This window comes from Contarinia nasturtii, unplaced genomic scaffold (genome assembly GCF_009176525.2).
Source record: "Contarinia nasturtii isolate CC-2019 unplaced genomic scaffold, AAFC_CNas_1.1 Cnas_scaffold_864, whole genome shotgun sequence".
Classification (NCBI taxonomy): Eukaryota; Metazoa; Arthropoda; class Insecta; order Diptera; family Cecidomyiidae; genus Contarinia; species Contarinia nasturtii.
Genome location: NW_022198211.1, coordinates 558,919 through 580,957, shown reverse-complemented (window position 1 = coordinate 580,957; position 22,039 = coordinate 558,919). Strand labels below are relative to the sequence as shown.

At 32.7% G+C, this 22,039-nt stretch overlaps 4 protein-coding genes across 5 annotated transcripts; 3 read left to right on the top strand and 1 right to left on the bottom strand.

Moving 5' to 3' along the window:
• Window positions 1-603: 603 nt before the first annotated feature.
• Window positions 604-12,672, bottom strand: LOC116342540. 2 transcript variants are annotated; one of them, XM_031770199.1, is made up of 22 exons: window positions 12,520-12,634; window positions 12,171-12,329; window positions 11,869-11,957; window positions 11,556-11,733; window positions 9,365-9,763; window positions 9,029-9,165; window positions 8,757-8,950; window positions 8,508-8,674; window positions 8,013-8,432; window positions 7,860-7,946; window positions 7,753-7,796; window positions 7,020-7,172; window positions 6,740-6,934; window positions 6,527-6,676; window positions 6,051-6,385; window positions 5,768-5,974; window positions 5,517-5,699; window positions 5,247-5,394; window positions 4,886-5,152; window positions 4,429-4,819; window positions 4,163-4,367; window positions 604-4,097 (listed from the first exon to the last, which is right to left on the bottom strand). In XM_031770199.1, exons 4-22 carry the CDS (start codon window positions 11,557-11,559, stop codon window positions 3,992-3,994), a joined length of 3,792 nt encoding a protein of 1,263 aa, XP_031626059.1. In that variant the 5' UTR covers window positions 11,560-11,733; window positions 11,869-11,957; window positions 12,171-12,329; window positions 12,520-12,634; the 3' UTR covers window positions 604-3,991. The 2 variants fall into 2 exon arrangements, with proteins under 2 accessions (XP_031626059.1, XP_031626060.1); XM_031770200.1 differs by lacking the exons at window positions 11,869-11,957; window positions 12,171-12,329; window positions 12,520-12,634 and adding an exon at window positions 12,637-12,672.
• Window positions 12,673-13,549: 877 nt separating this feature from the next.
• On the top strand, window positions 13,550-15,349 carry LOC116342427 (mannose-1-phosphate guanyltransferase alpha-A). Its single transcript, XM_031770033.1, has 6 exons — window positions 13,550-13,687; window positions 13,769-13,967; window positions 14,038-14,822; window positions 14,884-14,943; window positions 15,015-15,063; window positions 15,140-15,349. The coding sequence occupies exons 1-6, from the start codon at window positions 13,648-13,650 to the stop codon at window positions 15,273-15,275; spliced, it is 1,269 nt and encodes a 422-aa protein (XP_031625893.1). The 5' UTR covers window positions 13,550-13,647; the 3' UTR covers window positions 15,276-15,349.
• A 179-nt stretch (window positions 15,350-15,528) lies between these two features.
• Window positions 15,529-17,329, top strand: LOC116342434 (cathepsin B). Its single transcript, XM_031770043.1, has 7 exons — window positions 15,529-15,775; window positions 15,990-16,206; window positions 16,268-16,387; window positions 16,461-16,499; window positions 16,575-16,676; window positions 16,746-16,943; window positions 17,014-17,329. Exons 1-7 carry the CDS (start codon window positions 15,656-15,658, stop codon window positions 17,223-17,225), a joined length of 1,008 nt encoding a protein of 335 aa, XP_031625903.1. The 5' UTR covers window positions 15,529-15,655; the 3' UTR covers window positions 17,226-17,329.
• A 952-nt stretch (window positions 17,330-18,281) lies between these two features.
• On the top strand, window positions 18,282-21,963 carry LOC116342432 (arf-GAP with coiled-coil, ANK repeat and PH domain-containing protein 2). Its single transcript, XM_031770040.1, has 12 exons — window positions 18,282-18,604; window positions 18,704-18,820; window positions 18,899-18,992; window positions 19,076-19,384; window positions 19,466-19,561; window positions 19,635-19,837; window positions 19,923-20,039; window positions 20,111-20,275; window positions 20,339-20,535; window positions 20,616-21,214; window positions 21,307-21,527; window positions 21,640-21,963. The coding sequence occupies exons 1-12, from the start codon at window positions 18,555-18,557 to the stop codon at window positions 21,776-21,778; spliced, it is 2,307 nt and encodes a 768-aa protein (XP_031625900.1). The 5' UTR covers window positions 18,282-18,554; the 3' UTR covers window positions 21,779-21,963.
• Window positions 21,964-22,039: the final 76 nt, after the last annotated feature.

The following is a 22,039-nucleotide window of genomic DNA, read 5'->3' as shown; positions in this document are numbered from 1 at the left end:
TTTACAAAATTTGTGGATTCTAAAATCTCTATGAACACATATGCGCTTCGCCGTGAACTTTTTATATACTTTATGGCTATTGAATGCATCTTTGCGCATGTTGGTAAGCATCTAAATGCTACTGGCCTTTGTTTAGTCCTAGTTTATGGCATGCGTACCTTTATTTTGAAAATTAATTAATAAAAATCATTATGTTTTCATGATGGCAGTCATTTGAAACGTTCATTTTAAGTACATATTTATTTATATTGTTTCGTTAGCATTGAGAGCGATTCTTTAGAGAAAAAACAAAGGATACGTTTTGCAAAATTCCAAAACCGTACAATCTCTTGAGGCTATTTCATCATCTTTCTGATCTAAAAATAATATTTCATACTGTTTGAAAAATACATGTCACGTCGTGGCAAAATTTTGAATTTAAATCGTTTTGGTCATTTTTGGAACTCAGCTATGATGAAAACTTATTCCAAACCCAATTGAGAAAATGATAAATATTCTAATCATTGTTTGAAACGTCAACAAAATCAAAATAAATTTTATTACAGGTACTATCAACTGTATTCAATAATAAATATTTGTTTAATGCTCTATCAACTATATTAATTTGTGTTTTTTTTTAATCCTAAATTAAGTCAGTGAATAAAATTATAAATGACTTGAAGTTTTTGTATTTTCATCTCAATTTTTAGATAGAACACAAGATTGTCGATTGTTAAATATTATATTGTGTCAATGAGGCATGTTCTTTCATGAGAAAATCTCTTATAGACACTGATTACTACCACTTAGGTGTGTATTGTAATTTTTCCAGGTTTGTTAACGAACAATTTTTATATTTTTTTGTATTTCGAAGTCTCGATTTTAAGATAATTTAAATCGTACTGTTTTAAATGTATGATTAAGCATATATTTCTATCAATGAGCAAGGAAGAAATGTATGGTTCATCCAAACATTGTTTTGCAAATTCTGATGTAATAACGAGATTATCTACTAACTTTTTAAATTAACGTCGACAAGTGCAAACTTTCTTCAATCTCACGAATAGATTCACGATACATGAAAGATCAAATTGAAAAAAAAAAATACGTTCGTCTGATGTGGATGTAAAGCTTCTGATTATATCTCAAATGAAACAAAAATAAAACAAAATACTTGATTGATTTGTATTTGAACATTTTCAAAATGAATACGACCAAGCCGCTCAGTTCGAGAGAAGCGTACATTTTGTTTCGAAATACTTTGTGAAAACGGAGAGTATGTTTTGTCTGTAATTCTTTTTTTTTTGAGTTTATAATTCTAACGACAAGATAACGAATTTGTTTTATTTCACAGAAATTGAAGGTCTTTACAAGCTCTACAATTTTGTAAAAGGCAGTATACACTATATCTAATGAAATAAAAAAATATTGCATACTCCCATTTTTCTATTTAAACGAATGTACATTCTCACGACGTGTGCAGCGAGCGATGGATATTTCTATTTTTTTGAACATAAAAATTCATTCTGCTAGAATGACTGAAGTGAGATAAAAAAAATATTATGAGATCAGACGAACTTCCATATTTCTCAACTTGTCTCTTGCATATTAACCAATAATAATACAATATTTCGAATACGACTACCATACTCTCTGAATCAGAGAAATAACTATTACTATTTCGTTTCAAACGAACTTTTACCTATTTTCGATTGCTTTATTAACATTTAATCATTATATCTTCAACTTGAATACCATTGAATACCATATTTTGAATGTGTAAAATGTTGGAATAAATATTCAACCTAAATCACTCTACTTCCATTTGTAAAACAAAGGTTCTACTAAAAAATATTTTAATAAATTGATTTATCATACTGAGAATTGTGGCCCATTTTCAAGAACAGATCATTTCAAACATTGATTACTTTGAAATTCTTATAATTTCATGTTTAATTCCATGAGACGGTAAGTGTTAAGGACTTCGCAATGAGTGAAAAGTGTTTTTTTTAGCTAGTTTTCATACAATAATTTCTCTGTAATTTGTTTATTATATCGGACATAAGCCTGGTTTTTTCTGTTCTTTTATTTGAAATCGTACAGCTGTTGAAAGTTTTAGCTGTCGGTATTTGTTAATTGTTATAAAGAAGAGCCAACTTCTTAATAGCAATAGTGTACTATGCCGGCTATAAAATATAAAAGGAGGGACCCAATTGTTTGAAGAAAAGATTTCTTTGGTCGTTAAAAGCAAGGTGGAAACTAACACGATAACTCAACTCATCAATTCATCTAGAACATAAAAGATTCAATTTAATCCAATTCACATATCAATCTAGCTTCAACCAAGTTAATTATTTCATGTGTTTGTGATTGTTATTTACTACTTATCCTATTTTTCAGCGTCGTTTATTATATGGTATCTCCACCAATCGTCTCATTTCGACTTAAAACCTTTCTTAAAGTATATAGATATTAAAATTTAAAATTTTATAGCTCATAAATGAGATTGACACTTTAATTTCTCTCAACTGCTATCAGCATACCTGATTTCTTTATCAGAACAAATTTTACTTGGCATTTACTTGTGTATCATTTGGGTTATATGGAATATTTTATGTAGATGATCTGTGGCGTTGAACTATGTTAACCACCTTGGTTAAAAGCTTAAATGAGGTAAGTTAAGAAAACAATGATTTTATAATGGGAATATCACGTGCTTACAACCATGTTCAAATGTAATGAACAAAGACCTGTTGAACATATCATTCAATTCAGATGGAATTCTGTGAGGAACGTTGAGTCCAACAACGCTTGTCACTCTAAAAATGGTATGTGCTTTTTTCGTATTTCCTTTTAACTTTGACACAATTTTTGATAAAATACTCGATGTGTAAAAGTTGATGTTGTAGTAGAATAAACACTACATACGTTTTTCTGGTTATTTTAATGTCTATTGAAGATTCCAAAATGTTTGTTCAAGTGATGTTTTACATTTAAGTGTCGAAAATTATTCTCTATATATCGATTATATATTTCTTTGTATGTTTTTTTTCTTATTGCTTATAGCTCATTCATTATGTGTGTCTGAGAGTAATCAAGTTCATTAACCAATGCATCTTACATTTAAAAGTGTGCCATGGATAATCCTGTGTTTTTGTTTTTTATAGAAGATTTCTGAATATTATTATAGTATTTATGGTGCACAGTACATCACTAACAAGTTATTTGAACATTCGGAATATTTTTTGGACTTGTGCCATTTTCGTTCCAATTTCTTGGCAACATATATTCGATTACGTACCATCTTTCCAAAATTGTCTAAACGTAAAGGTGTGGTAAGAATGAAAATTACTGTCACACCCTAATTCAATCTGGTACATAAAAAACGCAGTGATTTGTCGATCATGGAATTAGATCAAACTTAAAGCATCTCAATTTATCCACATTTTTCTGTTAATTTGTTTATTTTTACGTTCTTTTCCGAAAATCAATTTGTCTGCATTTTTTATGTACTAGATGAATTGAATTAATTAACTAGTAGCATTTCCCCTGTTGCTTTCCGATTAAACTGCAATGGGATTCGGTTTTTTTTTAAACCAGTGAAACGCCTGCTAAAGCTCTTTCATCGCTAAAACGTATGAAATCGTTAAACTCTCTTGTGTTGTGCGTGTCCAAACTACTCTAAAATCAAAATCAACATTAAATTTCTTCAAAGAGCCATCCGTTTCCATCATATTACATTAACATTTTCACTCCATATAACGAATTATTTATCCAACAAGTAATCTTTATCCTCACATTCAATTATCATTTCTTGGTACAAGAAAAGAGAAAATAATTGAAAAATATGTCTCTCTAAGGAAGTGAATGAAATCTATGATGTGCATATTTGTTTTGGTTTTTTGAATTTTTAATTGAAATGAATAACAATTCTGTACGACATAAAATGTGAAGGTTGTCAGACCGTTGTCACTCGATCAACCTCAATGTATCGTACAGAATTGTCGTTTTGTCAGCAAATCACATCCTTGTCTTCGAAAGTAGTGGTATCCATTGAACTAAGTGATTTTAAACGTGTTTGCAGTATTGATGATCCACGGAAACTGCGTTTTATTTTACTAAAAATGAAAGAAACAAACAAATTAACCACAATAATAAATAGATTTCAAGTCAGAAATCTTACCGATATAAACATGCACTGAATGTACAAATTGTCAAAATTATCGATACAAATAATCCGGCTAGTATTTCTACTGGTAGTTTTAATAATGCAGAACAATGTCTGAATGATTCGTCATAGCTGGAAGGACAATGGATGACGCCATCGCAGAAAACACTCGCGTCTACACATGCATCCAATTCAGGACAAATGAATGTACAGTTTTCCGCTTTAAATACAATGAAATCAATTAATATTAATGCAATTAATCAATTTAATTATAAACATACCAACGAGTCCTAGTGATACACGTGGCACTATTTCGAACCACGTGAATTGATAGTCTTGATCATCTGGATCGATGTATTCTATTGAAATCGAACGGATCGGATGAACGTCTTTAAAATCGTTGTAAGATTCCCATCCGGAACTGAATATCTCTACGAAACCATAGTCAGCAGAATTTTCGGTACTTGGACATGCGGTGATTGATAGACCTTCACCGTTTGTAAATACGAAACGGGCCTTTGTTGGACAGTGTGCGGCATACGAAGATTTTAATCCAGACTCTGATATTAAGTTTATTGGATTGTGTTTCCTCAAATAGACGCCATTCATGCGAACGAATAAGTACCTATCTAGCGTTGGTTCTATAATCCATTGATGAGTACGACACTCTCTCTGTAATTGAATTTAAAAACAAATGTGTAGATCTTTTTTTTATACTGAAATTTAAACATAAATTACGTTTTCTTCAGCAACATTAATTGTACCGCTTGTACCAGATAATCTTTTTACTTCTTTGCATAACATTGGCAATTTTATAAATTCATATGTAGCTTCAAAGTTCAAATTATCGGGATCATCGTGTGCAGTCATGTTAGTGGCAGTGAAACGGACTTCAAGTGCTCGACTTGATGATGTATACACTATTGGAAGATCTGATGTGCTAGATGAATTGCAAGCACATCCTCGTTGATAGAACGTTTCACTTCCTGTTGGTTGTTCCATGATCTTGAATAGGGAAAATATTTAATTAGTTTTGGAAAAAGATATCAATTCATATATAAATGCGATGGTTGGTTAATAAAATATTCGCATCATTTACCTGCAATTTTGCTCTTTGATCTCCAAAGCAATACGATCGCTTTGTATCTGGATCAACCCGGGATAAACACTGTCGATTTGACGTTACAATTTTCTTTATTGTAATGCGAATTCGTTCATCCTTCTCCGATTCAAAACGATACACACAGCTAAAAAATCGAATATTCACATAAAAGTAGGTCTTTAACGTTCAAATTATAAATCATAAGGATCGTTTTGCTATGCTATAATTATTTGAAACCATAAAAGAAGCATAAAATGTAATTATTACTTTAAGTTGACTGCACCGCCGCGACCAAACAAAAAGACATTTCTAACGCTTCGAAATTTTCCCATGTCTCGTCTCTCAAGCTCGGAACTAATGAATTTCCGTTGACATTCGTGTTCGGAGAAAATTGGTGCACCGTCTTGTTGATAGTCCACAAATTCATATTTCAATTTAAACTTGACTGGCCTGTAATGAAAATAAATTTTTTATGATATCGGGGACCTTACGATATTATGACCAATTAAAAAACTTACTGCAAAACCGTGCTTTCAATATTTCGGAGTTCAAGAGTTACATAGTCACTGCTCGATACATAGCTTTCCAGAATTGTGCAAGGGCGTGATAGTGATTCATTTAAAACGCCGTGGTCACAACTTTTTGGAATACGATTATAACAAAAGCGAGCAATTACACTGGTTAAGTTTTGACCATATTTTGTTTTTGCTTTCATATCGCGTTCGCTGAAAATGTGCATAATACGATGATTAAGTTAATATTTCTTGGAAAAAACGAAAAAAAGTAAAAAATAAATCTCACCAATTCAAATCATTGCAAATTGGAACTTCTCGTAAGGGACCATCCCAAATTCGCATCATACCATTGCATTCCTCGTTTGGATAATGATAACCAGCTCCGCCACCCTTTGAACTGGGCATACTAACACTTGCAGGATCCCCAGAAATGATGCTATTCGTGATTGATCCCAAACTGTTCGATTCATTGAGATCATCGAATTCACTCAAAAATTTTGGGAATAAATTAAACTTCAGAACCGAAATCCACACTTTGAATCTTGACAATTGCGGTAAGATAATTCCCGTTCTTCGTGGTGAATGGAATTGATCGTACGGTCGGTAAATTGACTCAGTTCCCTTAATAAAAATGTTATTTTTATGAAGTTAATTTCAAATCTTTCATATTGTGATTGAGGAATAGGGAAACAATCACAATAAATAATCAATACCAGAGCATTGGTCTCTGGTGTAAATAAGTAAAAATAATAAAAAACTCACTTGTAAATGATATAAGCAAGTTGTATTTGGAGGCAATGAGTGGCGTACACTCTCTAATTCACCATGTCCGGTACCTCGAATCCAAAATTCACACATTTGCTTGTTTTTTGCATATAAGTAACTTTTTGTGTCGACAAATTCAACTGAAATCTATTATGAAAATTGAAAAAGTTTTATCATACTTCATCAATGTAACATTTATGTAAAACTTACTTCCAAATGAAAACCGTTAAGAGTTCGAGACTGTACTGGAGATGATTCAAGTGTGCCGAAAGGTGATGTGACAAACTCAATTAATAGTTCAGGACCGCTCGATGTTGCAGCTGCAAGACCATTGCCGCCGCCACCACAGAACTTGAGAATAACCGGATCTCTCGTTGTGTATCCATCATATATGGTAATGAAATCCTTGAAAATTGTTAAAATGTCAGTGATAAGTTCGATATGTAACAGCAGCGGTTGATATTTGGTTTGAAATTCATTCATAACTCACTTGCACTGTGTCGCAATCGTCCCATGTGGTAAGTTGCAGTTTGGCTTTATCATTGTCATCTTTGTTTTTGTTAGATGAGGTTTGTATCCACATTAAGTTTCCATTTGGTTGACGTACCGTTATCAATGCATGTTTTCCAGGTGGAACTTCATGCTAATTATAAAAAAGTAATGTTGTTTTATAATACCCGAGTTTTTAATACTGGGATTTGTGTAAATTAAAAAGTGATTCAAATGTTTTGGTACATTCATATAAATCTGGCTTTATATCTGGGTTTATATTGTCTCTTGTTTCCTTTTGTATACGGTAAATTTGCAGTTTTGCGAAAATCGTGAGATATTCACGCTTTTAACTATCTGATCACAATGAATTCTCTTGTTGTCATTGCATTTAATAAAAACTTTAAGATGACTTTACTTGTTTTTTTTTTAAACGACGTTACAACGTATTTCCTTCGCAAAATGTGCAAATTTGAACTACTTTTTACCCAGTTCCAAAAAGGTCATGTATTGATTTTTTTGTGTGTTGTTGTAACTTCGAAACTTTAAGATTCTATTGCAACGTACGACATATATTCAACTGTTCACAATGGGGCACCAAATGTTTAGTGAGGTCAGTCGTAGACAAGTGTTCTCAACACTTTGGATTTGAAATTTATTTTATTTGTTTTTCCTCTTTGCTTAATTTCGTATATGCTCATTTTTCTCGATGATAAAAAAAGCCGAACACTTACCTGACGTATTGCATAATAACATGTCAAGTTTCTCGGATAAATGCCTAGAAAAGCACAGATAAATAGTCAAAAAAGGCAATCGATGTACAATTTGTGTTTATAAAAACCTGGATAATTTGGTGATTGTAGTCGGCATGCTTTCTTGTCACAATCGCTAAAAATTCGCGAACAATGTGTGCCCGATATTAGAGTGCCTATAGAAAACAAAGCGTATGATTAGGAACATCAAGTAGACGTATAATTTGAATTTCAAATTCAACCTAAATAATATTTTGGTTCCGTTTTGTTTCCATAATAATTGTTGATATCCTTATTCGAGTGGAATGGCCACACACCATGCGGCTTATTCATTACAAATCCTTTTGATTGTTTCGTAGAGCTTTTATCGTAACTTTTCTCCGGATATCTTTCGCTGTGTTCCATACTGCTATGGATTTTATGGATGTTATCGTTGTTATTTTTATTTATCGATGAAAAGTCGTCGAAATGATGGCGATTTTTTTTATACTGGTCATTTTCATCACGCTTTCCTCCTTCTACCAAATGGTCTTTATCTTTGTCTCGATCACGTTCTCGGTCTCTATCCTTTTTATTTTTGTCCTTATTACGCTTTGGTGTGGTCGAAAAGTTGTTATTTTTTACATGGTTTACGGTTCGAGTTGTCATTACCCAAAGGTCTTCTAAATTTTGGAAGAAAATATTAGTTTTTTTGTGATTTTGAAATAAAAATTATTTTAAATTTGAATAAAATGTACCTTCGTTCTGTTCGGTATCCTTAAATACGTTCTTATTATAGTAACTAGTTATATTTCTATTTCCTGTTCTTTCTGGAACGCCACCAAATCGAACAATTGCATTTTCTCGTGACAATACTTTGTAAGATATACGAAAATCAAATATATATCCGATTCCTTTTGGTGGCCTGAAATGATTTATTACATTTTTTTAGTTGTTAAGTTAAAGATCGATTAAAGAGCAAACCCCTATCGCTGAAGAACACTTACCGTAATAGTTTTAGCGCTAAAATTAGTGTACGTGTTTCGCTATAAAATACAACAGGGCCACTGTCCATTGTGCCACACCACATTCCACCAACATGGGATGTTTGAGATGCTTCTGAAATTTGTAGATATCCTTCTGGACAACCCTCCATAACGTAAGAACAAAACCTTCCCACAGAAAAACCCTCAACAGTTATCTAGGACAAAGAGAAAATGACACATCCAAGTGGTAATAAAAGACGAAGAATATAAAAAATAATATGCCTTAGATCTACCTGAACAATATCTCCGTAAATACCGCCAGCTGCCGTAAAGTTCATCTCACATACAAATGGTAATCGTTCGTCTTTTGGTCTTATCAGTTCAATGTAATTCGTCATTCCCAAATTGCCATAATAAGTGCGATTACATCCTATTTGAGACAGCAAAAAATTATATTGATTTGAAATCTTTAAAAGTCGTAAACTTTGAATAATAAAATACAACAGAAGGACACTTGATTTTGCGAAGAGTTGTCGAAAATCACCTTGAACTGATACGAACAGTGATTGAGATGTGCATCGATTTTTTTTTTTATATATCTTACATTTAATGTTGTAAAATTCACTTACGTGTGCAGAACCTTGGTTCGTCTGAACTATCTTCGCAATCACTGATTCTGTCACAATATTTTGAAGCAGGTACACATTGACCACTTGAACAAGTAAATTCAGAAAGTGAGCATCCAATAAGTGGTTCTCTTTCATCCAACTTGTATGCAGCAGCTGTTCCCAAAACTTCTGCAGGCTTGGTTGGTGTTGCAGTCGGCATCGTCGTACTCAAATTTGAAACTACATTATTAACAATATCTGTACTCGTTTCAGTTACGAAATTTTTAAAATCTTTTTGAACATAAGAGCTTGTTGATGCGATTTCCAGACTCAACGAATCTCCTATGAATACTACTAAAGTTTGCACCATAATCCATATCAAACAACGAAATGCAAACATGTTGGCTGATTTCAAGACATCTGCAAAAAACATAGTTTTAAAGATAATTTTAGATTAAATTACCGTTCGGATTATTGGATTTATGGTAAATCAATTTTTCTACTCTTTTTTGCTTATTTTTCGTACTTTCAATACATAGTCATGTTTTTAATAATATTTGGAGTAATGGAAATGAAAAATACTATGATGTGAAACACTGAACAGTGTTAAATGATTTTTTGTCATGTTTCGCAACCAAATATATGCACTCCATCAAACTGAGCGTGACACTATGACGCATTATCTCTGCCAATCGATAGTAATTGAATAAAGTCATTAACGTTCGGTGATAAAATCATTCAAAACGCCTATAGGCATTCGTATTTTTTTTATATATTGTAATAATGCTATGTTGGTTTTATTTATATTTTTGTGAAAAGAAATTTTTTTTCTACTCAAATTGAAAGCTCTTATATTTATTACAATATTTCAAATGTATATGGTTCAGTTTTATGTTAGAGGAGTGCGATTGCTGGGAGCCGCTATAGTGCTCCTATATATGCGTTAATGTGATTACTGTCGTTTGTGTGGGCTGTGTACAAATACGAACTCAGGAGCGGGTCCTGACAAGAACACTAAGTGGTACTGCATTTGCTAAGTAGGTACTTTGTTTACGAGTTGCGATTTCACGCTTATTGTTTGATCTAAAAAAACTTTTTCGAAAAGTTCAATTAATTCGTAACTTTCAACCCAGTTACAGTCGAGAAATAAAACCATCAATAGAAATTGAAAAATAACATTTAAAAATACGATTTGAACTTTTTGCGAAGTTCCAAAGCATTCCCGGTTCATTCTGACCCACGTAATATTTGATTTATGCATCAAGAACAGATGATTTTAGCCAGTCTATGTATTTCGGATGGATATCCATCCGAGATATTTTAGAATATCTGGATATTTAACGCAATTGCACAGAGCCAGAGCTGTGTGCGTCGCACATATAATCTACGGTATGTCGCTACACGTAAAATACAAACACAGTGTGAATGTGTACGTGCGACACTTGATACACATATACGTCGCGACATACCGTAGATTTTATTTGCGACGCACACAGCTCTGGCGCTGTGCAGTTGCGTTGAATATCCAGATATTCTTAAATATCTCGGATGGATATCCATCCGAAAAACATAGACTGATTTTAGCTCAAAAATAGCCCGATAAAATAGAAACTGAAAATTGGTTTTAAATGGTCGTATGAAAGAATGTGGTAAAGAATTATATACTATTCTAATTGAGTTCCTTTTTCGTCACTTTGGACATACAGTTCAGTGGCAAAAATAAAATACATTTGTGTGGAAACAGTGCAAACAAAAACGTAAACACTTTCGAATAGCAAGAAGTATATTCTAGGGATCGAATCACTTGTTCCACATATATTGTGGAAACCCGTTACTTGAAAGGTCAAATGTTTACCCAATTCGGTGTCAAAACCCGCATGGTTCCATTATGAATTTGTATAGAGTCATAATGGAGCTGACTGGAAATGAACGTATAGATTCATTTGATGGACATGTGCGTATACATACTGCATTAGTTACTTTCGTACTCTTTCCACTTAAGTGGCATTACATACTTTTTGTTATTAAATACTTAAAAAGAAACAAGTCGTTTTTCCATTGTCTCTTAATTCATACTCTTACAAAAAGATATTCGCAACATCCAAAGAATATCATATAAAATGAATACAAAATGTATAATAATTTATTATTAATAAATATAATTATGAAAAGAATTTACTAAAGTAAAAAATATTGTTACTTGTCAACTTACACATCGTTTATGTTGTGAATGTTAGCAATACCACACAAAACGCTATTTGAGATGAGCTAATTGCCGCAAATCAGTTTATTCGCGTCCTCTTTTTTGAAACAGTCACTTCATATGCAAGTTTTTGTTTTTTCATCAGAATAAATGTTAACATTTCATTATTATTGATTTGAAAGTTTCTCTGTTTAGAACGGTTAAGAAAAAGAAAAATTCCTTTTTATTTATAGAAATCATCACCATTTAATGAAAATCTATTTCCATCGAAGCAATAGCACAATAAGAAGTTATCAACTTATGTAATGACATTTGAAAGTACCTAATTTCACAATATGGTATTTATTTGAGCTTTTAAATATTTTCTGATATGAGAAAAAGCTTCATTCACAGCATCGTCGCACCATCATTCTATAAATGCATAAAAATTAGTTTGTTCAAATTAGAAATAATTGAACCAATGTCACTTTCGCCGGTTTCAATTGCTTTCGCAATATTTTCGATTTTGATTTCGTTACTATATTTGGTAATTTACAATAAAAAAATCACATTTATACTTTTTTTAGAACACCAAAACTATTCAACTTATGAAAAACTATTGATGGGGCTATAAAACATACACACTTGTTTTGTACGATGTATAAAAGAATGGGATACGGCGAAGTTCACTGAGTGCTTCACTATATGCATATATTTCAAATGCAGACGTCGTAGTAATGCTATATTTGGTAACACTCCCAGAATCGTTGATTTATTGAACCATAACAAAATTTGATCTCATTTCTTCAAAACCAAAATTAGAGGCATAAAAATAAAAATACAATTTCGTTTACCACAACATCTAAAAGTTATTTTATTGAATATAATTCTGATTTTTGCTAAAATTGGAATTTAGGATGACAAATCTGGGCCTTATCCACCTAGTGTGCAGTGAAAAAAAAATCTATTTCACGCAAAAACTCTGTATATTTACTTTGCAATGAACTCTTAACCAATTGACAAAACAATTAATCACTTGTGTTTATAATGCAGAGAATGAAGGAAAATCGGATTTTATTTTTATTATATGGATCAATAAAATTGTCCTTACACATTTTTAAAATCGTTCATTCCACGGGATAAAATGATGTGCAGACGAATGTATCTGCATCTGGACTAGTACTGGTACGTGATGTGACATGTATTGGATTTGTTTGCAGCGGGTGTAAGCTCTACGTGTGAATTTTATCCTTACGAAAAATTGGGAAAGCTTTGACTATAAAATACAAATACATCAACAATTCACGTTCAATGGCATCTACTGTTAACGTTCTCCAAGTATACCAATTCATATATGAAATGAGGTCAGTTAGAAGACATGCGCTTTATGTATACTTCAATGTTTTCAATGTGCGACCATCAAATTCGAGACTTTGACGTATATAAACCCAATTCTTATTTCTCCGTATTGCGATAAGCATGTGAAACCAATCCTCGTCGGCAGCAGTGACAGTTATTCGAAAAGAAAATCGTTAAGGACGAAGGATTATTATTAGAAATTTGAAAAAAGTCAAATATGCTTACTATGACTTTGGCCGCAAATTTAAATTAATTGTTTCCCGCTTCAGCACAATCAGAGGTTAGACACTCAATCTTCTAATTTTCCGAATAAAGAAAATGTTTTAAAAATGGACTTTGTTTTTGTTTTCATTCACATCTCATCATAATTATATAAAAAAAACGTTTCATCTGAGTTTGGAGTCAGTGTTTTAGTTTGGGCATTTTTTCACATCTGAATAATGACAATAAAAGCAAAATTATTTCAAAGTTTAACAAAAAGTTTTTATTTTGAATTCTATTATATTATATTGAATGGTATGAATGAGTTTAAAAAACGACCCCATGAAAAAGGGAGTTGATTCAGCAAATATGCTCGCGCAATTCAGCACTCAAAATGACTTTGACATTCAGCAAGTGTTTACCTATAAAAAATAATGTCAAAATTTTGTTCGGTAAATAAAAGAAACGTCACCGTGCCACGACTATTTCAACAATAAAAGATAACAATACGTAAGAAGCACAAATTTGTTATTGAAAATAGAATAAAATAAAATAATCTACAATGTTAAAAGCCGTAATTCTCGTTGGGGGTCCGCAAAAAGGTTTGATTTTTAAATATTGCTTTTTACTGGTGCACCTATTTTGAACTCCAACATTTTCTTTGCAATTTGCACAATTGATAGGAACTCGCTTTCGACCACTATCACTTGACTTACCAAAACCACTGTTCCCGATTGCTGGTCGCTCGATCATTCAACATCACATAGAAGCATGCGTTCAAATAAAAGAGCTCAAAGAAATTCTGGTCATTGGATATTATCCAGCCGCACAAATGGAACGATTTGTAGCCGATATGCAAAATACGTACAGTGTCAGCATACGGTAAGTGTTCTGTAGTAGTTCTCTATTGTGAATTGTGTTTGAAGTTATTTTTATTTTTCAAAACTTAAAGCTATTTGCAAGAATTCACAATGCTTGGCACTGCGGGTGGAATGTATCACTTTAGAGATCAAATTAGATCCGGCAATCCTGAAGGATTTTTCGTTTTAAATGGTGATGTATGTTCCGACTTTACACTAAAAGCACTGTACGATTTCCACAAATCCAAAGGTTCAGATGCAATCATTTCAATAATGAGCACCGAGGCAACTAAACAACAATCTATTCATTACGGTTGCTTGGTCATCGATTCGAAAACTGGATGTGTTAATCATTATGTAGAGAAGCCGAGCTCATATGTGTCCACATTCATAAATTGTGGAATTTACATTTGTTCAATGGATGTGTTTAGTGAAATTTCTCAAGTTTTTCATTCACGCGAAATGAATTATCAGTCGAATGGTAATGGACAAAATCGTGATCCAGGTTACATTGAATGGGAACGAGAATGTTTAACTAAATTGGCTGGAACTGGAAAATTGTTTGCATTACCAGTGACTAATTGGTGGTCACAAATCAAAACAGCTGGAAGTGCCATTTATGCAAATCGACGGTTCCTTGATTTGTACAAGCGCACCAATTCAGATAGATTAGCAAAGCATAGTGGCCAATTTGGTTGTGAAATCATTGGTGATGTTTTCATACATCCATCTGCAACGATTCACGAGACGGCAGTACTTGGCCCAAATGTATCAATTATGTCGAATGTTGTTATTGGTGCTGGTGTTCGAATACGTGAATCAATCATCCTTGATAATGCATCTGTTAATGATCATACACTCATTTTACACAGCATTGGTTAGTGATTTTTGGAATCACTGTCGAAATCGATTTACTTACATATCTACTTATGTTACAGTTGGCCGCAATTCACAAATTGGAAGTTGGGCTCGAGTAGAAGGAACGCCATCAGACCCTGGTAAAAATAATTTTCTAAACTTCGCAATATAAGAATAATTTAGCATCATTTCTCATCTTTTTCTCATGTAGATCCGAACAAACCATTTGCAAAAATGGAAAATCCATCGTTATTCAACAGGTTTGATCTTAATCTTATACCTATTCTAGTAAAAATGGCAATTCAGTTATTTTCAACTCAACAATTTTTCTTTCAGCGAAGGAAAATTGAATCCATCGATTACAATTTTGGGTTGCTTTGTTACAGTAGCACCAGAAAAAGTGTTATTAAACTCCATCGTTTTGCCGCACAAAGAACTGACCCGAAGCTACAAAAACGAAATCATTCTTTAGACTATGTTGTTTCAATGATTCTTTTAATTCAATTTCGAAACAATAAACTTTTTAATTTCAGCTTTTAATTTTAACTTGACCTTTTTTTGTGAACAAAATATAAAATTTAAATATATATGTTGAAATAAATGGTATATTTTTTCGATTTGGTCTACATTCAACATAATGGTGTATCTACATTTGGTATTGCCGTTTATTTATGTTTATTGTTTGTTTAGGTCATCTGTAGCCAACTTCATGTGTATGTTGTTGTCTTTGTTGTGAAAATAGAATGCAAGTCACAGTTTGATCTCGAAAGTGATTAGTGTTTTCTGCGTATTAAAATTTATTTGCAAACTCAAAGTTCATTAAGAGAATTGAAAAAGTTTTAAACGATCAAAATGCGAGCAATTTGTATTTTGTTGGTTTTTACCTTAGCAACTGTACTTGCTGATGGTATTGATGACCCATTATCCGATGAATTTATTGAAATTATTAATCAAAAAGCAACTACATGGAAGGTGAGTTATACGCAGTACATATTACTTGTTATATTGAATGAATGCCTAATTGGATGATAGCAGACTAGTCCAAGGACTATTTCCATTTTCATTCTTGTTTTCGTTAAATTATCCTTCATTTCAATAAATATATCTCCATTAATTAAGACGGTTGAATATTTTCGTGTTCATAATGGATATGTGACTAATATTTTTTTTCTTTAATTCTTCAAAGGCCGGCCGAAATTTTCATTCATCGACACCAAAAACTTACCTACAGAGTTTGATGGGCGTACATCCGGATTCGAAAAACTATCTAAATGAGCCAAAAATGCTATCCAGCATTCGTGCCGATTTACCGGAAAACTTTGACTCACGAGTCAATTGGCCTAACTGCCCGACTATCCAAGAAATTAGAGATCAAGGCAGTTGCGGTTCCTGCTGGGCATTCGGTCGGTTTCTGGCATTTGTTAATAATTCCATTTATAATAATATGATTATCAATAACTTTAGGTGCGGTTGAGGCAATGAGCGACAGAGAATGTATCCATAGTGGTGGCAAGTCAAATTTCCGTTATTCGGCAGAAGATCTTGTGTCATGTTGTCATACTTGCGGCTTTGGTTGTAATGGAGGTAAAGTTTTACTCTTAACACTACATTATGTTATTATCTAAATAAAATTACATTATCGAAATTGTAAATGTAGGCTTTCCTGGAGCAGCTTGGAGCTATTGGGTGCACAAAGGTGAGATCACTCAAAATAAAATGATTTTGGTTTTCAATTTTTTTTTAACATATATTTTGCATTTTTTCGCTGTAGGTATTGTTTCGGGTGGTGCATATGGCTCTCATCAAGGCTGCCAACCGTATCAAATAGCACCATGCGAACATCATGTCAACGGTACCCGTGGACCTTGCGAAGGTGATCTACAAAAAAACTACAATTTTTAAACAAACTCGATTTTAACTCGTTTCTTTTTTTTCACAATAGGAGAAGGTGGAAAAACTCCAAAATGCGCGAAACAATGCAACAGTGATTATACCGTTCCATACAATAAAGACAAACATTACGGTAAAAAATCATATTCAATCGGAAAGAATACAGATGAAATTCGTCAAGAAATCTATGAAAACGGACCAGTCGAAGGAGCATTCACAGTTTTTGAAGATTTACTTAGCTACAAATCAGGTATTTCTTTGATTTTTACCAAATTGAAGAAAGTATTGAAATAAAAATGATCGTTTATTTTTTCGTTTAGGTGTTTATCAACACGTACATGGAAAAGCACTTGGCGGTCATGCAATTCGAATTTTGGGTTGGGGCGTAGAGAATGGCGTCGATTATTGGTTAATTGGCAACTCATGGAACACCGACTGGGGTAACAATGGCTTCTTTAAAATTCTCAGAGGTCATGACCATTGTGGCATTGAGTCTGAAATATCTGCTGGTCTTCCGGCAAACTCAAATTAATATGAACATTCAACTGTTCTTATCTCTTCTCATTTTGATAGCAATGAGTTTTGTAGAAAAAAATTAATAAATAAATGATAATAAATTTGGACTGACTTTCTAAATTTATTCTTTTTATTTCGAATTATTTTTGTTTCTTTGAACCTTTTTCACTGGGAATGATAACATCTTTTTCACAATAAGCCTTAATGGCATAGCATGCAATGATAATCCAAACGGTGATTACTGATGATGTGACTGACAGCGCTGTGATGGTAAATTCTGGCAGATGCGTATGTTCATGTAGTACGTGTCTTGTTCCAAAAAAAGCCCCAAAAGGCAACGTAAACATCAGAATACTGTAGAACAAGAGATAGAGAAGTGCCGATGATGCTTGTTTCCAAATTAGTTTTTCAGTTTTTGGATCATATTTTGGTTGCAATTGTTCTTGGCCAACATTATCTATCGCCTCCGCAGAAGTTGATTCAACTGATTTACGTTTTCCACCCATATCCAATCGCTCTTGTTTATGCACAACCTTCTGTTCTTTAGTTTTACCTACAAAAAATAATTGTACACATATGTTAATGATTATCAGAAGGAATATTTTTCTGTATTATGTCATGAAAAGAGGGAATATGTTTCGATTATTATTTTTTTTTAGTTTGAATTTAAAAAAAACATGTTATTGGTATTTACACACAAATCGAAGGCTTTCTCAAGTTTGTAAATCAAAATCAACAACACCATATATATTAAACTAAAGAAACTAAATGTTCCTTATGTTAAAGAATCAAATACTCACCTTTCGAATTAATCGAAAAAAATTAAAAAGCACCTCCAAAATGAAAAAATGCCCGTTCTGTGTTATTTCACGTGATTGTTTGTATTTCGAATGATTGTGTCAATTTTTTTTATTTCAATATTATTTTGGGATTATATGAAGTTGTCTGTGGACGCAACATGAAACGTCAGAAGTGTCAATTGTACAGTGTATCGCAATTTTTTGCAATAAAGTGAGTAATTTGAGATTGTAATCAAATGACAAGATGAGAATTTAAGTGAATGTTAAAATAGTATTAGTTATGTTTGTGGTTAATCACAATGTTTTTATAGTTTTTGTTTGATAAATAAATGTGAAAGTCCTGTTTAAATTTGCATTCTATATTTGTATAATCTCATCCATTTTGACACACATATTATTTCAGACAATTGTATAATTTTACACAAAAAAAACATAGACAAAGATTTAAAGTAAAAAGTGAAAAAAAAAACAAAACTGATTTATCTCTACCAAGAAAAACACACTCAATGCATTCCATTCTTAAGTTATAAGATAAAATATTCATCATGCCGCGTATCGAATATAATGAATGTTTACGTGATTCCCCAACTTTTCGGTATAATTTTTTTTGCTAATATTCCACTCAAATTCACAAGAATTGTGTCAAAACTTTCTAAATTTATTTTTCATTTAATTTTTTTTTTGTTGAATAAAGGAAATATTTAGAGGACGAAGAAGCATCTATCGAACATTTGGAACAAAAGTTAGACCGAACTTTAAAACTATGTGCCCTTATGATTGATAGCGGGAAAGACTATGTCAAGAATCAAAGGTGAATAAATAATGAATTTAAATTTATAAACAACAAAAACAATAATAATCAATGAATTAATTTTTACTATTCGTTTAGTGTATTTGCGACATCATTATGGGAATTACATTCACATTTTAAGGAAAATAAAGTCGCACAAAATGCACTCAATAAAATAATAACGTGTTTCCAGGTATACTTGAATGAAGCATAAAACTTGCTACTGAGTCATTTATTGAGTCATGTCTTTTTCTCTATCTTTTTGGTTTTGTGTAGGAAATGAATAAATTCCAAACGATTTTATTGGATCAAGCCAGCTGTATAATTCTAAAAAATTTGACATCATTCGTCAAAAGCGACGTTAAAAATGTAAAAGAGACTCGGGCCCATTTTTGTAAAGTATCCGAAACGTATGACGCGGCATTAGTTCGAAATGCACAAGCAAATAAAAATCGTTCGATAGAGGTGTCAGACGCCGTAAATACCTTGAGTGCTTCTTCGTCATGCTTTAAGCATATAGCGTTAGATTACGTTTATTCTCTGACTTCCATTCAGTCGAAAAAAATGCATGAAATTTTATCAACGGTAAGTTTGTTACGTATACATGCATATAAGTTTATGGAATTTTTCGAACTATTAAAATTACATTTTTCAATTTGTTTGCAGCTGCTAAGCTACTATCAAGCATGTAACACATTCTACCACCAGGGCTACGATTTATGTAAGGATTTTGAAGACTATTTTAAAGGTTTTAGTAATGAGGTAAGTAGAGTCAGAGATAAAGACGCCAACTATTTCTTTTATCACAATAACAAACTTTTTCTTGTTCTGAAAGATTTCAACAATGCAATTTGAATCAGGTCAACTGGAAAAAACCATGCAAAATCGTCACTTGAGTGTTTCGCAGTTTTCTGAAACTCCAGCTAACACACCAGCTATTAACAAGTTTGAAGGTTATCTTTTTAAACGGACTTCGAAAGGATTCAAAACATGGAATCGACGATGGTTTTATATGCGTGACAATCAACTACTTTATGTGTATGTATTGAAAATGACACCGCATAAAAGCGCTTTTACTTTGTTTGAAATTGTGTAAATAACAATATTCGTTCCATTCATTTAGCAAGCGAGACAAAGAGGAAGTGCCAACGGTAATGGAAGAGGATCTTCGATTGTGTACAGTTAGGCCAATAAATGACTCTGATCGACGATTTTGTTTTGAAGTGATTTCTCCAAACAAGTAGGAATTTGTTTCACAATTCAAATGGGAGCATTGAAGTCTTATTACTTTTTTCTTTTGATTTAAAATAGAAGTCACACATTACAAGCGGACTCAAATGAAGTATTAAATGCTTGGATAAGTGCGTTACATAAACGTATTGATGCCGCCATAGCGAAGAATGAGGATGGAGATCCTAGTCTAAATCCAATAAATGCCTCTTTGCCACCACCAGGTGCAAAACGAATTCAAAAAATGTATGATCCATTTGTATTTGTGGTGTATTGAAATTAATTTTGTGCAATTGAATTTCGTTTCAGAAATTGCGAAGAATTCTATAAAATTCCGGGAAACGAAAATTGTTGTGATTGTGGTTCCATCAACCCCCGATGGGCTTCAATAAATCTTGGTATTACGCTCTGTATTTTGTGTTCCGGAGTTCATCGCAGTTTGGGAGTTCATTACAGTAAAGTACGTTCATTAACTTTGGACGGTTGGGAGCCGGAAATTGTTAAAGGTAAGTCTCTTCCATCTTCGTCATTTTGTTTTTACTTCGTTCTTTCAACTTGATCATTCTCGATTGGTTTCGTTCCATAGTTATGAAGGAACTGGGGAATGATGTCATAAATGACATATATGAAGCGAATTATACGGAACATCAGGATGTGTCGGATAGTGAATCTCAAACAATGCAAATACGACGAGCAACAAGCGATTGTGATAATTCCAAGCGCGAAGCTTGGATTAAAGCCAAGTATATTGACAAAGCATTCGTGATATCAAATGTGAATTGTGTTTCGGATCAAAAAAAATCAAACGTACTACAGTATATTGTGTTCAGAGATGATGGATGGTTTGTACGTCATATACGACGTAAACGAATTAAACTAAGGGTAGAGAAAGCGGAAAAGTACTCAACAACGACGGATGACACATCAGGCAGTGAAATATCAATTGATTCAAATCGGGCTATTGACGAATTTTCAGACGATAATTCATCAGACGATGATGATGATTGGCTACATAAACCAATTGAGGAAACATTAGAAAACTTTAATAGCGACACACTGTTATATAGATCGACAATTGTGCACAATTTGCCTGTTATGTGTTATGCTCTTGCAAGTGGTGCTTCTAAGAGTTGGTCAAATCTAAACGACTCCAAACGTGCGCCACTTCATCAAGCCATTTTATCGGTTTGTGTTTTTTCAAAATAGTATTTAAAATTTGGGTTTTTGAATGTCATTGAATAGATTGATAAATATGTTTGTCTTCCAATTATTTACAGAATTCAGTCACTGCATGTGAGTTTCTAATCTTGAATGGATTTGAAATAAATGCAGTTGATGATCAAGGATATACACCACTTCATTTAGCAACACAAAGAGGATTCACTGCACAAGCCTATCTACTTTTAAAACACCAAGCTAAACATGATGTGACTTCCAATGATGGGAAGAAACCTATTGACATTGCTGTTGACAAGGCCAATGCCGACATAGTAACATTGTGAGTATTTTCTTTTTTGCTTTTGTTGATCAAATCAGAAAACTATGAAAAAATATAGTTCGAAAATGGTTGTTTTTGATTTATAAAATTATTGTTTAATTACATGCGATAGGTTGAGACTGACGCGATTAAATGAAGAAATACGAATGGAGGAACATGGAAGCGGAGAAGGCGACACATACAACGATGTTATGAATGACTTTTCTCGATTTGCTGTTGATCAACCGCAAAAGTTACAAAGATCCGAATAAAGCGATGGGCATATCAATGATAATCTCGAACCAGTGACAATGTCAATTTATACAATTCCAATGTTTTTGTTAAATCATATAAAGATCTAGCTCAGTATTACTATAATCACTTTTTTCAAAAATTAGTTATCCAAAATCAAATTCATACATTTTTACGAATCAAATAAACACCATGAAATCATATACTTTACTGTGTGTTTTTTTAAACGAGTGTATCCAGGGAAATATTTATTTCAGTATTTGGTACTAAGTTTCATACTC

Excerpts from the sequence above, each read along its gene's own strand:
- LOC116342540 (XM_031770200.1), bottom strand. Across the intron at positions 7,797-7,859 it reads ACAATCACCAAATTATCCAG|GCATTTATCCGAGAAACTTG; the intron begins GTTTTTATAAAC and ends GTGCTTTTCTAG. Across the intron at positions 6,386-6,526 it reads CTTGCTTATATCATTTACAA|GGAACTGAGTCAATTTACCG; the intron begins GTGAGTTTTTTA and ends ATTTTTATTAAG.
- LOC116342427 (XM_031770033.1), top strand. The coding sequence starts at position 13,648 with ATGTTAAAAGCCGTAATTCTCGTTGGGGGTCCGCAAAAAG. Across the intron at positions 14,944-15,014 it reads AGGAACGCCATCAGACCCTG|ATCCGAACAAACCATTTGCA; the intron begins GTAAAAATAATT and ends TTTCTCATGTAG. Across the intron at positions 15,064-15,139 it reads AATCCATCGTTATTCAACAG|CGAAGGAAAATTGAATCCAT; the intron begins GTTTGATCTTAA and ends TTTTTCTTTCAG.
- LOC116342434 (XM_031770043.1), top strand. The coding sequence starts at position 15,656 with ATGCGAGCAATTTGTATTTTGTTGGTTTTTACCTTAGCAACTGTACTT. Across the intron at positions 16,207-16,267 it reads CGGTTCCTGCTGGGCATTCG|GTGCGGTTGAGGCAATGAGC; the intron begins GTCGGTTTCTGG and ends CAATAACTTTAG. Across the intron at positions 16,500-16,574 it reads GAGCTATTGGGTGCACAAAG|GTATTGTTTCGGGTGGTGCA; the intron begins GTGAGATCACTC and ends TTTTCGCTGTAG.
- LOC116342432 (XM_031770040.1), top strand. The coding sequence starts at position 18,555 with ATGCCGCGTATCGAATATAATGAATGTTTACGTGATTCCCCAACTTTT. Across the intron at positions 18,993-19,075 it reads AAATAATAACGTGTTTCCAG|GAAATGAATAAATTCCAAAC; the intron begins GTATACTTGAAT and ends GGTTTTGTGTAG. Across the intron at positions 19,838-19,922 it reads GACAATCAACTACTTTATGT|CAAGCGAGACAAAGAGGAAG; the intron begins GTATGTATTGAA and ends CCATTCATTTAG.